General features: G+C 40.0%; 1 protein-coding gene across 1 annotated transcript in view; it reads left to right on the top strand.

Moving 5' to 3' along the window:
• Positions 1-7,464: 7,464 nt before the first annotated feature.
• tspan14 (tetraspanin 14) overlaps positions 7,465-17,735 on the top strand; it is a 28,590-nt gene continuing 18,319 nt past the window's right edge. The window contains exons 1-2 of the mRNA XM_030748213.1: positions 7,465-7,596; positions 13,204-13,284. Of these exons, the coding sequence (XP_030604073.1) occupies positions 13,204-13,284 (81 nt within the window). The 5' untranslated portion in view covers positions 7,465-7,596. The remainder of the gene's footprint in view (positions 7,597-13,203; positions 13,285-17,735) is intronic.

The raw sequence follows: 17,735 nt of genomic DNA, 5'->3' as shown, positions 1-17,735 counted from the left end.
GTCAACTTATCACCCAGAAGAGCAGGCTGAATGGTGTTGAATGCACTTGAGAAGTCAAAGAACATGACCCTCACAGTGCTGGCCGGCTTATCCAGGTGAGCGTAGACTCGGTTTAGCAGGTAGATAATGGCATCCTCAACTCCCAGGCGGGGCTGGTAGGCACTCCCAACAATGTGATTTGTACTCATGACTGAGCTCGCAAAGCACACTGACCCCCTCAAAAAAAGAAATATTTTAATTGCAGATTTGCATGAATCACAAAAATGCCATATTTTGCATTCACACCGCAGAATTTCCTCGAAAAGTAATGAGTTTGCACCTACCAAAACAACCCCATGGCATGGAGTTCTCAAGTTCACCTTTAAGCTAGCGGACAGAGCCTAACTTATTACAAAATAATTATGCTAAATGTTGTGGCCAAAGAGAACGCTATCCAGCTTGCTTTGCAACTTATGTTACTAGTCATGAAAACCGAAAGGGGTTAATTTAATCCAGTATCAAGCTGTATTACCAAACTAGCTAAGATGTCGTGAAATAGCTAGCTTGCTAGTTGTGATGCTAACATGCGCTGGTATTGTCTGGTCCACCAGCATAAGATAAAACTGCTTAAAATGATTACAAACTATATAAATGAATTGATATTTATGTGATGTGATATAAACTGCACGATTAGGACACATTTAAAAGTAATAGAACACAGGATGTCTAGGATCGCTTACCGTCACATGGACGACTGCTACCCACATGAACCACAGTGCTGGAGACCCGGGAATGTGCAGTGCATCCTCTTCTTCTTTTATCATTTTGAGATGGTTTGCAACCAACTTATAGGGACATTACTGCTACCTACTGGTGCAAGACATCATTACCGGTTTCCCCATTTCACATCTCATAACTTCAATGAAAACCAATCACATAAATTTTACATAACAGAATCTTGTTTGTTTTACAACTGTAATTATTTAAACTGTTTAGGTACATATTAACTAATTACATTCAATACATTTAAGAATTGATTAGATTATGTAGATATTAATTAATTTTAAGGCATACATTTAAAAAATATGAGTTTTTAAATAAAGTCAAATAGATGTAAATGCATAAAACTTAACTCTGCCATGAATCATTTCTGTGAGTGTAAGCAATTCACACAAAGCAACTGACATTAACGCTCCTACCATCTAAAACACAGTGTTCCTGACACATCACAGTCCATGTCAGGAGGGACAAAAAATACTGGAATGTCTCAAAAGCACTTCAGACAATTTACAGGTGAGGCTAAGTTTGAGAAGCCACTGAAGCTGTTGAGTAAATGCAGTGAAAATAAGGAAGAAATACAAAGTAACCTGAAAAAACTTGAGTAAAGTGAAAATACCCACAAACTGGGAAACATCTGGAGTTTTGCTCTGAGAAACTGTAACTGTTATCTGATCTCAGGCATCTCACCAACCACGTGGTTGGTTGTTCTTTTTATACTTGTACCAAATGTTTTACCTCAACTGCCCTCTAGGGAAACTCCTCGGATGTGAGCCAATTCTGTGATTTTCAGCCTGAATGTGGAATCAACATGAATGCTGCAAAGGTCAGTGACAGAGGTTTGAGTTATATATGAATAAATATAAATTCACCTGTTGTGTTATCAAAATTACTGCTAAATCAAGAGATTTCATAACATGTCACAGCAGCTGAAAATGTGAGACCATCTTATGTTAAATAACTCAGTGTGGGAACTTTTCTCACCATCATTCATTTTTATTTGCATGTTCTTTTTTTATGACATCAAACACTATATCCAAACATGCGGACAATCTGAAAGGAGGACAATGTTCAGCAGTTAAAAATGAGAGTACAAGGACTGTGTGTTCCTGAAGGTTTCAAATTGTCTAAACTTAGCACAAAAGTAAGGAGATGTGTGTATGGTGGATTATTTCTTTGTTGTAACAATGCTTCTTGGAAAATCTTATCCCATTGAAAAGCCCATTTATTTCCCGTTAAATGACGCCACGTTTGTAAGAAAAATGCGTTTGTGGGTTGAGCAGCAAAGTTGAGTATGTAGGTTGTACCCATGAAAAAGTTGCCAAATCTTCTCTGTCAAACAGCTTATTTTGTTATTAATTTTTGTTTGGAGCTTCTGGTTATCAGAGGCTACCTACAGAATTTGGAAGTGGAGAGGATGGAATGGCCTGCCTGCAGTCCTGACCTAAACCCCACTGAACACTTGTGGGCTCAGCTTGGGCGTGCTGTTCGTACTGCAACCACATAAGTTCCAAACAAGAGTCAGTAACAGAATAAGCTGTTTGGCAGAAAAGATTTGGCAAGTTTTTCATCACCACAGCCCACAAACTCGACTCTGTTGCTCAACCCACAAGTGCATTTTCCTTTTAGATGTGCCTCCATTTAACAGGAAATAAACATGCTTTCCAACAGGATAAGTTATTGCCAGGAAACATTGTTACAACAAAGAAATAATTGACCAAACACAAAGTTCCTTACTTTTGTACTAAGTTTACATTGTTGTCCTTCCTTCTTATAATTCTAACATCTTCCTCACCTGCATTCATCTGATTTTAATGAACGGAGAGTCTGACTTTCTGTCAGGTCATTGACAGCCTCCGTGGCCTTCTCTGATCACACAACAGGAAGTGGTCTAAACAGCCTCACTTTCATCAGCAAAGGTTTCTCTGCAGGTGAACATATGCTACAAACTGACCCAGAAGACAAAGGGTAAGGATCAGACTTTTGACTAAATGTTCAGCACTTTCAACCTGAGCTTTCACTTTCATAACGATGGTGATTTGACAGATCAGGTTCTCCACCTGCTTCTTTCTTCTGCTCTGTTTTTCTGTACTGTTTTCACCTCACCCTCAACATTCACAGACTCTTTTACTGATTTTTAACCATCATCACTCCCGGAGAAAAAAAATGAGTTTACTGCTTCCTCCATGATATCAAAACACAGAAATAGGGGCTGCTTGCTGATGGCAAACAGTTGATTCTGATTGGCTGACATGCCTCAGTGGGAAAAACAGTACTGGCTGGTGTCTCTGAACTTTACTCTGCACAGACTAAGGCTGGTCTCCTCACCTCACTGCCTGTAGTTGACCTCAGATCAGCTCCTCTCCGCTCCTGAGTCTTTAGTTAGATTCAGTTTGAATAAACTCACGCTCCAGTGAATCAAACAGGAATCTATGAACAAACCGAGCAAGCTCAAAGGATACAAGAGGGGAGGAGGTGAGCAAGGAGGCATGAAGGTCATCACAATTAAGCATGTTTGTGATGAATCACAAACAGTTCATCACTTCCTGCTGTGTGACTCCAAACCAAACCTCAGAAATCAGGGACAACATTCATGGAGTCTGTGTGTTCTCACAGAAATACCGCGTGTTGAATATCTCCCCCCAAAAAAATCCATGATCAGAGAGGAGCAGAGCTCAGACAAGCTTAGTGATTAGTCTGAATACATGGATCTAATTGGTGTATGTAGATAGAGGTGGTACACATGAACGTTTTCAATCATGTAGTCAGCCAAAATATAAAGAGATGCAAAATTATTCTATGAGAAAGGTAAACCCATCTCCAGTGTGGGCAGGTAATGCTGTCCATTTATCAGAAATAAGTTCTTGGAGTTTTTTAATCCGGTCTGTGGTGAATCCCTTCAGTTTCTAATTCTTGAAGAGTTTCTAATGTGTTCAGCCTGTTTTAAATCTTCTCATTAAATCTGGTCTATAATTTGGCTAAACCTCCAATGATGTATATAGTAAAATGCTGTGATCAGTAGTATCAAATGCTGCTGAGGTCTAACAGGACAACCAAAGAAATGAGTCTGTTCCTTAGTGCTGTTCCTGCGCTATGATGCACTCTAAAACCTGACCGAAACTCTTCAAATAAACCATTCTTCTGTAGATCACTCAGCTGTTTGACAGCTACTCTATTCATGTTCTCTATCTTATCTTGGGGGCAGCAGTCTAAGCAGACATTCCCAGACTTCCTTCTCCTAGCCACCTCCTCCAGCTCTTTTTGGAGACTCTAGTACATTCCCAGACCTCCATGTCAAGCCTCAATCTCTCCATCTGGACATGAGACACCCCTCCTAGCAGATGCTGAATGACCTTAACTGGCTCCTACTGATGTGGAGGAGGAGTGGGTGTACTCTGAGCTCCTCACCCTGTTTTTAAGGCTGAGTGCAGACACCCTACAGAGGATGCTCATTTCTGCTACCATACCATACCATACCATACCATTTTATTTATGAAGCACTTTTAAAAAGAACCACAGAGCCAACCAAAGTGCTGCACAATAACACCAAACATCAAAATAGCTGCAGAAGTTTAAAAAGAAATAAAATAAAAAAAAAATTAAAAAATTAAATCACAGTGAAAATCTCACTCTGGGTTAGAAGGCCAGGGAGTAAAAGTGTATTTTCAAATGAGATTTTTAACACAGCAAGTGAAGGAGCCTGTCTGACGGCCTACAGCAAATCATTCCACAGTTTTGGAGCCACGACTGTGAAAGCTCAATCACCTCTGAGTTTGTGTTACATCTTTGGAGTGAGTTAAAGCATCTGGTCTGCTGACCTGAGAGAACAAGAAGGTGCAGCAGTTCAGACAGATAAAATTGGGAATGACCATTAAGAGACTTAAAAACAAGTAAAAATATTTTAAACTGGATTCATAAATTAATTGCAAGGCAGTGAAGGGAAGCTAAAATTGGAATGATGTGCTTTTGAATCACCTGTAGGCGAGCAATGGAGGCCTGTTTAATTCTAATTAAAAGTGCATTGCAGTAATCAAGACGTGACGTTATAAAAGCATGTATTGATGTTTCAAGATTGCATTTGGACAGAAGAGGCTTGATTTTTGACAGCCGCCTCAACTGGAAAAAGCAAAATTTTCCCACTGTGTTTACATGAGTATTCATCCTTTTTTGTCGGATCCATTTTCACACCTGAATTTGTGACAATGGATTTCTCATATGAAGCCAGAGAGGAAAGGTTGCTGCAGGGGGTACAGCTGGTGCCACTGGGCCTAAACAACATAATTTGTCTTATTCTGCTGCTTGTATCTGCATCTCATTTCATCACTACCCACAGCTCATGGCCAGAGCCGAGGGCAATAAGTAGATCAACAGCTTCCATTTCAGTCCATCTGTTAATCTCCCTCCATCCTTCACTCAGGAATAATCCTGATACTGGAACTCCTCCCTGGCCTGGAGTGGGCACTCTACCCTTTCCTGGTTGAGAATCATAGCTTCAGACCTGGAGGTGTTAATTGCCATCCCTGTGAACTGCCCCACTGTGAATTGGAGGTCACCATCAGATGAAGCCAACAGAACCACATCAAAATCCTCAACCCCCCACCACTTGGATGCACTTAGAAGTCATGAACATTATGAACAGAATCTGTGACAAAAGTCAGCCCCAATATCCACCAAGAACAAGTCCAAGTTAAGTCTGACATGTGAACCAGGCTCACACGGTGACAGTACCAAGACCGGACAGCCTGCAACAACAATCAGAGCAAAACAAAACTGGTCAATAACTAACTGAAACACCTGAATCAATAAAAAGCTTTTTAGGTAATGGCTTCATTATAGCCACCTTAAAATCTTTTTAATAAAGATACTCCTATTTAAATCAAAGCAGTCATTCATGGTGAGGCTACTTTGAACAGTTCTGCATAAAAATAAAATCTTAAACAAAATTAAAATTCGATTAAAAGAAAGAGCCCATGACCCATTTGTCTACTGAACTTTTACCTCAGTCAGCTGATTGAATCAAAATCAGTTTATAAATTAAACCTGAAATTATTTTTGAATTATAACACTTGTGTGTGTTAAAGGCTTCCTGAGTGTACAGAGTGAGTTTTAGTGAAGCAGCTGCAGTGAGTCTAATGCGCTTGAAGGTTTGTGAACACGACTCAGCGAGCACGCTCAGTGTGTTCAGCTACTCTCTGCGGAACAGCAGCTTCTATTTTCAGTCATTCATTCGTTTCATCCAGAGAACTGCAGCCTCGACTCTCTGCAGCCCAGAATCACGAAGATTCCCACAGGACCGAGAAAAGGTCCAAAAAGGACCGAAGAGGCTGAAGAGACTCAGGTGTCACTCGCTTCACATCTCCTCCAAGGGATTCGGCTCACATGGGGATTCCAGATTAATGAACATACACACTCTTTTTCAGAAAGAAAAATCATCTTCACCATCAGTACAGCACAGGGTTAAATAAAATCTGAGCTCAGGTATTCACCTCACAGGTAACCTCTCACCAACAAGCTGAAGGTTAAATGAAACTCCTGGACAGAGCCCAGGTGTAGCTGGTGGGGGCTGAGAGCTCAGGGAGCATTTTCCCTGAAAAAGAAAAACTTTCAGGTTTCATCTGAGTCTGGATGATGTCACACACGTCTGATTCATTCAGATGCTTTTATTCTGATGACCTTCACTCCTGCTCAGACCCACACACTGCTTTCAAAACACACGTTTTCTGTCTCTACTCATCTTTGTTTCGCTCAGATTCTTCGGTTCTTAAATTCGAGATAAACTAAATGCAGTTTATCAGAAGTAAAGATTAAGGACAAGAAGAAGAAATTTTCCATACACACACACACGTGCACACAGGCATGTGCACGCATCACACACACACTCTCACGCACGCACACACACACGCACGCACGCACGCACACACTTTGATCTCAACACCAAGCAGTATGCCACATTTCTCCCTCTGTTGCCATGGATATGATGACAGGATGTTTGAGGCGAGATGTCAGGGTAACAGATCTCACACACACACACACACACACACACACACACACACACACACACACACACACACACACACACACACACACAGAGCTGTAAGATTTGTGTTTGTTGTTATTTGTTTATATTGTTTTCAAAAACTGCAGCTGATCCTCACAGCTGACCCTCAGTAACCATGGCAACAGAAGGCATTGGGTCACTGTCTCCATGGCAACAACACAGTGAAGAACTCAAATTCGTGATAAGGTGACGCGTTACCATGACAGGCTGAAAGGAAGTTAATCACGGATGAGTGACCTTAAGGGGAGTCAAAACATAGCCTGGGTTCTTTCCTAGATTTACCTGTTCTGATATTTTTCTGTGAGAACATGTAAACTGTGAAAAATCAGGTTCAACATGAGCTGAAAATAAATCTGGGAAAGAGTCAGGGATTGGGGTCAGGGTCAGAGTTGGGCTTCAGTTCATTTCCAGATTGAGTTTAATTTTTATTTTTAAATATTTAATTTTAGTTCATCACAGAGTGATTTTACTGTGCGGTTTCTGAAGGAACCTCTGGTTTTACTGTAGTGTGCTCAGTAAAACTAAAAATAAATGACATTTAAAAAACAAAAATTTAATAGCTGGTATGAAGCGGATGAAAGCGTTTTGCTGCTGCAGTTCTTTTCATCTCCGGCAGGGGTCACTAAGTAATCTGTTGGTTGATCTGCTGCCGGCTGTGAAGCCATAGAAGAAGAGGAAGTACGTAAGCAGAGAAGAAGGGAAGTTCGGCTCTCAGCTAAAAGTTAAAAGTTATCGATCAGAGATCAGAGTGGGAGCACGGATCTATAGATCAGTGATCGGAGGTGAGTCTCGGGAGCGGGTGGTAGTCGCTTTTATCTTGTTTTCTAACTGTTAGCTTCTCCGTGCTAACGTTAGCATCAGAAACTTCCTGTTCATCGATGATCAATAAATTGACCGCAAACTGGCATCCTGTAGGCACTGAGCGATACTGTGCGGACTGACGTGGGTCGATGATCGAGCTGGTCAGTTATTGAGCTGATCTCAGTAACCGATTGGTAACTAACCAGCGCAATCCATCACTGAGTTCCGTTTTGCTGATCAGTAAGACCAGATAGGGTATCGATCGTTTATTAACCTATGTCTGAACGCCTTGAATTCACTGTTATTGATTAATCAGACTGTGATAAATAAACCCTGATCACTTTAAATTACAGACACGCAGGGTTAAACAACTTGATAAACTGTTATTAGAACTTCTGATCAGACTGATTGGAAGATAACAGCTGATCTTTCTATTCAACTTTATCCATATAGCGCCAAATCACAACATTATATTGTAAGTTAAAGACCCTACAATAATACAGAGAAAACCCAACAGTCAAAACGACCCATATGAGCAGCACTTGACAACAGAGGGAAGGAAAAACTCCCTTTTAACAGGAAGAAACCTCCAGCAGAACCAGCCGCAGGGAGGGGCAGTCATCTGCTGTGACCAGTTGGGGCTGAGGGGAGAGAGACAGAGATTAATAATAACTAATGATTAAATGCAGAGTGAAAAGAGGTGAATGAAAAGAAACACTCAGTGCATCATGGGAACCCCCCAGCAGCCTAGGCCTATAGCAGCATAACTAAGGGAGGGTTTAGGGACCTGATCCAGCCCTAACTATAAGCTTGATCAAAAAGGAAAGGTTTAAGCCTAATCTTAAAAGTATGTGAGAAGGATTTTAAATTCTATTCTAGCCAATGAAGAGAAGCCAATATGGGAGAAATCTGCTCTCTCTTTCTAGTCCCTGTCAGTACTCTAGCTGCAGCATTTTGGATCAGCTGAAGGCTTTTCAGGGAGCTTTTAGGACAGCCTGTTAATAATAAATTGCAATAGTCCAGCCTAGAAGTAATAAATGCATGAATTAGCTTTTCAGCATCACTCTGAGAAAGAATGTTTCTAATTTTAGAAGTATTGCACAAATGCAATAAAGCGGTCCTACATATTTGTTTAATATGTGCACTGAAGGACATATCCTGGTCAAAAACAACTCCAAGATTCCTCACAGTGTTACTAGAGGCAAGGTAATGTTTCAAAGGTCCCATTTACACGGCAATGTTTTCAGTGGAAACTAGGGATGGCACGATACCACTTTTTTAGGTCTGATACCGATATTGTATATGCCGATACCGATACAAATCCAATCTTTTTAAAAAAACAAAACAAAAAAAACAATTGATTTCAAATGCCTGGATACATTTTACATACGTTAACAGTCTCACACACAACAAAATCAAAGTCTTTTAGTTGTCCCACATACAAGACTAAGAACCAGGGAGGGGCAGAGCTTTTCAGGCGGTGGCACCAAAGCTCTGGAACTGTTTACCACTCCAGCTCCATTTAGTTGACTCTGAGTCTTAAAAAAACAGTTGAAAACTTTTCTGTTTAACCAGGCCTTTCTCTGTTGACTTTATTTTTGTTCTTTTTCTTTTAATATGGTAATGTTAATATGTTTTTAACATGGTGTTTTATCTGGGTTTTTTTGATATTGTGTTTTAATTATTGTACAGCACTTTGTGACTTTTTGTCTGTGAAAAGCACTAAATAAATAAACTTTACTTGCTTACATCAATCACTCTATCACCTGAATCCTGTTGCTCCTATGTGAGAAGGTGATGCATTGGCTTATAGTATGTTGCAAATTTCAGTAGGGCTGCAACTATCGCTTAATAGTAATCGAGTATTCAATCAATTATACCATCAATTACCTGAGTAACTGGATAAGAAATAATTTTTTCACATTAACAGTTCATCTGCATATTTTAACTTCTGTACTGCAGTTTTTCCCTGTGTGAACAAACAGGGTGGATGGAGCAGCTACAAAGTTCTCTTTTCTGCACTTACTGATCAGGTGGTTGATGAAGGACCTCCAGCTGTTTCCCAGTAAAGGTTTAATAGAATAGAATAGAATGCCTTTATTGTCATTATACAGGATGTACAATGAGATTGGAGGGCCACTCCTGTTCAGTGCCATGTAACAGAAAATCAAACTCTCTAAAATGAAAATAGAAATATTATAAAAATATTATAATCTAGTATAATCAATGTGATCAAGAGATATACAGAAAATAAACAATGTGTAAAATATACAAAAAATAGAATGTATAAAATATATACATACATACCTACATTGGTGCATCTGTACATTGTAGGAAAGTAAATGCGTGTATACATATAATAATGAAGATGATGAATATTGCACTTGGTGAATGAATATTGCACTAGTGAATGAATACTGGATATTACACAATATAGGAGTGATAGATATTGTTCAGTATGAATAATATAATATTGCACAGAGATGTGGGTGTTGCACAGTTACAGTGGGTGAGTGTGTGAGTTCAGGGTGGTGATTGCTCTGGCGAAGAAACTGTTCTTGAGTCTGTTTTTTCTGGCTTTGATGCACCTGTAGTGCCTGCCAGAGGGCAGCAGGTCAAACAGGTCAAAGCCAGGGTGTGAGCTGTCCTTGATGATGTTCCTGGCTCTGCTGATGCAGCGGGAGGTGTAGATGTCCATCAGGGAGGGGAGAGGGCAGCCAACGATTCTTTGTGCTGTCTTGACTACCCTCTGAAGCCTGACCCTGTCTGCCTCAGTGCAGCTGCCGTACCATACTGTGATACAGTACGTCAACAGGCTCTCAATGGATGAGCAGTAGAAGGTCAGCAGCAGGTTTGAGTCCAAGTTGTTCTTCCTGAGGACCCTCAGGAAGTGAAGTCGCTGCTGAGCGACTTACAGGGAGAAAACTTCCTTCCGCTCCATCTGAGCTCACCGGCTCCGCCTCTTTGCGCTTGTGCAGACTGACTGCATGTAAAACAGCTGACTGCTGCTGTTGCATCATCAGTGTTTATGTTGAAAAACTGGGGGCTGCGTGAGCATAATCTTGTAATGCTTTATATTCACAAGCATTCTCCTAAATACATTTCCACTGCAGGTCTATATTTAGTCACTAATCAGGGATTAAAGTATCAAAAATATTTTGACGGGGAAGGGGTCCTGCCAGTACTGGACAATTTCTAGCTCGCTATCAGAATGTCCGGGAGCTGAAGTAGAGAAAAAAATTGCTGAAATTCTCAGCACAGCGAGAACAACACACAAACACGCAGAGAGCGGTGGAGGCGTGGAAAAACATGTCAGCGATGATTCACTCAATGTTAAAGGGAATCCATCGCAGCGATGTAGAACTGAGGGGGTTATTTCCTGATCCCCACTTCATTCTGGTAGGTGGCGGTAATGCAGCTCTAAGCTGGTTTGGTCAACCGGAAACACACAAGACGATGACGAAGAACTGTAATGCAACTAATGTAGGTCGGATCGGATTGGGTTGCATTTTTTATTTCTTTCTAATATCCGATCCAGTAATTTAGGCCAGTATTGGACCGATACTGATACTGAATATCGGATCGGCGCATCCCTAGATATTACCATTGAGTTTACTAGGTTGGATAGAATCAATCCAAACGAATGTTCTTCCCAGATTTTTTTTTCTCTTTCAGTCCTTACCCATACAGCTGCCAAAAAAGTTATTTAAAAATATAGATAAATTGATTAGACAGCATATATGGTAGAATAAAAGACTGAGAATTAGGCTCAAAACAATCCTATTATCCAAACAAAAAGGGGGACTAGCATTACCAGATTTTAAGAAATACTATTGGGCTGTTCAGTTACACATTTTAGTGCATTGGACCAAAAATGATATAGAGACAGGATGGGTACAAATTGAACAAAACTCAGTTCCTGATTGCCCCTTACGTGCAATAGCATTCGTAAGTAAACCATCTTGGAAAAAGTGAAAAATTAAATATAAATTGATATTAAATACACTGAATATATGGGATAAAGTTAGGAAAAGTTATGGATTCCCAATTTCACTATCAAGAGCCATGCCAATTGCAGATAACCCAGATTTCAGACCCTCTCTGATGGACAGGGGCTTTAAATGCTGGGCTGAGCTTGGCTTATTAACTGTTAATCAGTTATTCATAGAATTTAAAATCTTTTGTACAATGGCTTGTCCTCCCACGACCTTTTCCGCTCCTTTCAAATAAGACATTACATAACTACCAATAAAGAGTGGGAAAAGGTTAGGAGACCTCCTACAGAGGTGGAACAATACTTTATTGACCTAATGAAAAATAACATTACCCCGAAACATTGGATATCTAAAATGTATAAAATTTTACAAATAAGCACAACTGATGACACTTGGTTTATTAAAAAAAATGGCAGTTGGCGGCCAACATCATTATTGGGGAAATGAAATGGGAGGATATTTTCATATCTAGCCATAAAATGATTAATAGCCTTACATATAAGGAATTTGACTGGAAGGTGAAGGTTAGATTCTTCAGGATTCTGATGGAACTGGCTGGCTTCTTCCCATCATGGTCACCACTGTGTTGGAGAGGCTGCGGGAAGACTGGGGATCATACATCTTTTGGGACTGTCAGTCTTTTCAGAAATTTTGGATGGATATCAAGAAAGAAATTCATGCAATTTTGGTAATAGACTTACCCCTGTGCCTAGAATACTATGTATTGGGGCTGCCCTCTCCCCTCCCTGACAGACATCTACACATCCCACTGCCTCAGCAGAGCCAAAAACATCATCAAGGACAACTCCCACCCTGGCTTTGAACTTTTTGACCTGCTGCCCGCTGGCAGGAGCTACAGGTGCATCAAAGCCAGAACAAACAGACTCAAGAACAAGTTTCTTCACCAGAGCAATCACCACCCTGAACTCACACTCACCCATTGTAACTGTGCAATACCCACATCTCTGTGCAATATTATATTATTCATCCTGAGCAATATCTGTCACCCCTATATTGTGTAATATCCAATGTTCGTCCACTAGTGCAATATTCATTCCCCAAGTGCAATACTCACCATCTTCATTATTATATGTACATGCTTATTTTATTTTTTCCAATTTATATATAATTTTTATACATTCTGTTTTATTTTCTGTATATTTTTAGAAGTTATATTTTATATTTTAAAATGTGTGACTTTCTACAGCATGGCACTGAGCATGAGTGGCCCTCCAATCTCATTGTACATTCTGTATAATGACAATTAAGGCATTCTATTCTATTCTGTATATATTAATTGTTAATGTTGTTACGGTTCACTTCGACTCATTAAATCTTCTTGAATTTGTACCACACTAATTGCCATATTTGAATATTAATAAGAAAAAAAGGAAAGGGGGGAAAAAGCTTGGACCGGGTGAGCTCAGGGTTCTAGTTGATCACTCGGTGCTGTGCCAGGCTGAGAATTTCACTGGTTTTCTGGTTTCTGTTTCTGAGTAAATTAAAACATTGTAAATTCTGTTTCCTCAGAACTTTAGCACATCACTTCCTGATTGCTCATGTGTGTGTATGTGTGTGTGTGTTCTGTCTCAGATGTATTACTATCGCTATGAAAACGCTGAGATCAACTGCTGCTACAAATACCTGATGTTCAGCTACAACATCATCTTCTGGGTGAGTCTCACACACACCTTTGTACCTATTGTTCTGACTCTAACCTCAATGAACACGATAGCATTCATTTATGTGAAGCCTAACAGACTGTGACACATGCTGATTGGTTAAAAACAGGAACCAGGACGTCAGCAAGTTCACCGCAAAAAGGAAGATGAAAAAAAACTCAAAGATCAAAAGTAATCAAAGATGCAGAAAGAATGTCAGCAGGGTGGACCACCACCCCCTGCTGGAAGCACACACACAGCATGGAGTCTGGGTAGACCTGAACAGAACCAGAACAAAACTAGAATTGCAACAGAACCAGATCTGAAACCAAATCAGAACAGCACCAGAACTGAAATAGAACCAGAACCCCCTGTTGGTAGCACACCGCATGGGGCTCTGCATGGACCAGAACCAGAACAAAACCAAAACAGAACCAAACCAGAGCTGATGAAAAACCCTTGCTGTCTGTGCTTTTTTCTGTTTACACTTTCACCCAGCTGAACCGGAAGCTGTCTGTTTCCTGTCTGCCAGTGGCTGACAGGAAGTGATTTCACAGACTTCCTGTGTGGAGGAGGTGTCAGATTAAGCATTTCTGTGAGGTTCAGTATCATAAACATATATACCTAGACGCTGCATTGAGCGGGTGGGCCTGTTGCTGTGACATATCAGTCCGCTATATTGGATGTGGCAGATCTGCACTGTAAACTAATACAAGTGCATGGACTGAACTTCATAAAGCACCTTTCTACGAAGTTCTTCAAGTTAATGCATTTCAATCACACATTCAAATATGCACTAATATACACTGGGAAACTGATAGGCACCAAAAATAACGTAACTTTCTCTGCTAATTAAAAAATGTTAAATAATCCATGTATGTTAGGGTGCAGCATCAAACCAGCGCATGTATTTCTAATGTATTTATGACTGTTTACAGCTACCGATGTTTGTAACAATGTTTCAATTTAATTTTTATGACAATCTTTAAGGCAAAAAATTAACAAAGTTTACAAATTAAAATAAGAAACTGCAATAGACACTGATCTACTTCATTTTCTTGCTAAAATTATAGATCCGTGTTTTATTGCATACATTAAAATTTTACGGATAAAAAATTAAAACAACAAAAAAGTGCTATATCCAACTTTTGTGAAGTGCTTCATAAATTAAATGTATTATTCTTATTATTACAAAAAAAACAAGGGGCCAAGAAGCACAAAATGCAAAAATAGACTCATGTGCAGGCAGCAGCAAACAGAAGGTCTGGATTTGACCTAAATCAGTCTTTATTTGTATCAGAGTAGTTAGTTCGGGCCAGTGTAGTTAAATTAGATTGACTTCATTGTTTGGAGGTGCACCACAGGACTACATAGTATCACTGCAACATCTGCAAATTCTGTTTTCAAAATGTTAGAATGGCCAAATACGATTAAAAAAAAAAAAAAAAAACAGGCTGGACTTCCGGATGGTGGAGAAGCGAGTGCCAGCATAAGTTCCAAGCTCCCAGACAGTCTAGTCAACCCCTGACTATTAACTTATTAAAACTTTGTTCTTAATATTCATAATAGTATGTTAGGGGGTAGCAAGAGAAATACAAGAGGAATTCAACAAGAAAATGCGAAAGAAATTGCTGTTTCATCGAAAGAGGTCCCAGAGGATAGGAAGCTAACAGCAGACAAAGCTATGGAAGCTATGGGTGCTAACATCCTCACAGAGTTGAAAGAGATTCAGGCGACTCTCAAAAAAGAGATTACAGACCAGACCGGACTTATAAAAAAGGAAATGTCTGAGTTTAGGAGAGAAATGGGGAAACGGCTCGATGACATTGTTGCGGACCTGAGAGACGTAATGAATAGAGTCGAGGAGGCAGAGCAGCGAATAACCGAGGTAGAGGAATTTAACATGGACGTTAAAGATGTATTGAATCACACTCTCCAGTTGCAAGAAGACCTTCAAACACGCTTAACTGACCTGGAAGCCCGCTCACGCAGGAACAACATCCGCATCCATGGGATTACAGAGGGAGAGGAAGGTGACAACTTGCAGAAATTTATAAAGAATTTCATAAAAACGGAATTGTCCCTCACAGACATCACTCTGGGCATACAGCGCTGCCACCGTTCACTCGGCCCTAAACCACCACAAAGCTCCAACCCCAGATCCATCGTGATTTACTTTTTGGAGTACATCATGAAGGATATCGTACTCCATTCTGCATAGGGTAAAAAAGTGATACCGCTGAAAGGATGATGGGTGTATTTCGACCAAGATTACCCCAGGGAAATCCTCGCCAAATGTAAAGCATACAACCCCATCAGGAAGATCTTAAAAGAGAAGGGGCTTCGCTTTCCTACGATGTATCCATCTAAACTCCGTGTGTTTTATGAGAACGGTCCCGTGATCTACAACAATGTACAGGATGCGATCGATGATGTGAGGCAGAGGAACATATCGGAAGCAGTGGATAAACCAATGGAACACACCTCCAAACCCAAACCGAGTGCTACCCCGCGGGGAGGAACAAGCGGAACTTCAGGATGGATGCGGAAAACACGAGTGAAACGCATCCAGGAAAAGCTTAAGGGGTTCAAGCGCAACAGTAACAGCGCCCAGTAACTTTCTGATGTATTCCTTTGTAAAATGTGAGTATTATGGACGACCGTCACACTGGGAATAGGCATGCTTTCTCTATGGGCGCTGCTACGACGGATGGGAGAAGATGGGCAGCACTGTGAGGAGCTGCCTGGGACCCTAGGGACTCTCCTCACTACTTTGAAGGTGGACTTGCACCTTGTCCATGGAAGTCACGTAGGTTACTTGTTCAGACGTGTTTTCTTTCGTTTGTTTTGTAGACCCCCTCTTTGTTTCCTAGAGCATCCTGAAATCATCAGATATCTTTTGTTCTTATATCAATGGCAGAAGCGAAACAAAGATATAAGGTAATTACCCTTAATGTTAATGGTTTGCACAACCCCATAAAAAGAAGTAAAGCTCTTGCTAAAATGAAACGAGAAAAACTATATAATTTTTTGGCAAGAAACACATCTTTCTATTACTGAGCATGAAAAACTGTGTAAAATGGGGTTTAAAAATGTGTACTTCTCTTCACACTCACAAGGTAAATCCAGAGGAGTTGCCATTTTACTGTCTAACAAAGTGAACTTCCAGCTCTCCTCACAAATTAAAGACAAAGAAGGATGATACATACTGATCAAAGGATATTTAGATCACAGAGAAATCACCTTATTGAACGTGTATAGACCACCTGGGAATAACAAACAGCTTATTAGGAAAATTTTTGATATAATTGTAACAGACGTATCCGGGATATTGATATGTGGAGGAGACTGGAACATTCACCTAAATCCTTTCTTGGACTCCGGCAAAATAAAAAAGTCTCAGACAGAAGCAATATACACTAAAAAAAATGCTTAAAGAAGCAGGGCTGAGAGATGTATGGAGGGACCTGCACCCCCAGGACAAAAAATACACTTATTTCTCATACTCACACCACATGCACTCAAGATTAGATTATTTTTTTATGTCAAATGTTGACAAACATAGAATAATACAGTGTGACATAGGGGTAAGAGACATATCCGACCATGCAGGGGTGTATATGACACTCCATCTGGGTAATGACTGTAAAGAAACCCTGTGGAGGCTCAACAATAGCTTATTAAATGATGGCAAATTTGATAATTTTGTAGAAAAAGAATTTAAAGACTATATGGACCACAACAACAAAGAGGATATCACCCCTTGCATTTTATGGGATGCAGCAAAGACTGTTCTGAGAGGGAGGCTAATTATGTGGTCCTCCCAAAAGAAAAAAGAAAAAGAGAGACATTTAAAAGACCTTTACTACACAACTAAAATCTCTGGAAACGCAACATATGGAAAGCAATAATAATGATACCCTATCCCAAATCGGAGAAATAAAACAAGCTCTTAACTGCTTATATGAAGACCAGTTAGAGAAGAAGATCAAATTCATTAAGCAGAATTATTATGAAAATGGCCCCAAAGCAAAGAAACTTCTCGCTTGGAGAATTCATAAACAGCATGCTGATAGATTTATACAAAAAATTAAAAACCCCACAGATAAAAAGACATATTATTATCTAAAAGACATTAAAAAAATTATTTGAATTATATTATACTTAACTATACTCTGAGCCCCTTGCAACAGACTCACCTTCAGTAAAGGCATTTTTGCCTCTTTGGATTTACCCTCGATAGGAACAGATCAAAATAAAAGGCTAACACAAAAAATAACCGAGGAGGAGATCAACAAATCAATTTCAAAACTGAAAGGGAATAAAATGGCAGGAGAGGACGGCTACCCCGCCGAGTGGTACAAACACTTTCGACACTTATTTACCCCACTGCTTAAGGATAGCTTTAACCATGTACTTGCAGGTGGGGAAACACCACCTTCTTGGAAAAGAGCAGTGATCCCT

This window comes from Archocentrus centrarchus, chromosome 15, assembly GCF_007364275.1.
Source record: "Archocentrus centrarchus isolate MPI-CPG fArcCen1 chromosome 15, fArcCen1, whole genome shotgun sequence".
Taxonomy (NCBI): Eukaryota; Metazoa; Chordata; class Actinopteri; order Cichliformes; family Cichlidae; genus Archocentrus; species Archocentrus centrarchus.
This window is presented reverse-complemented; position numbering and strand designations above follow the sequence as displayed.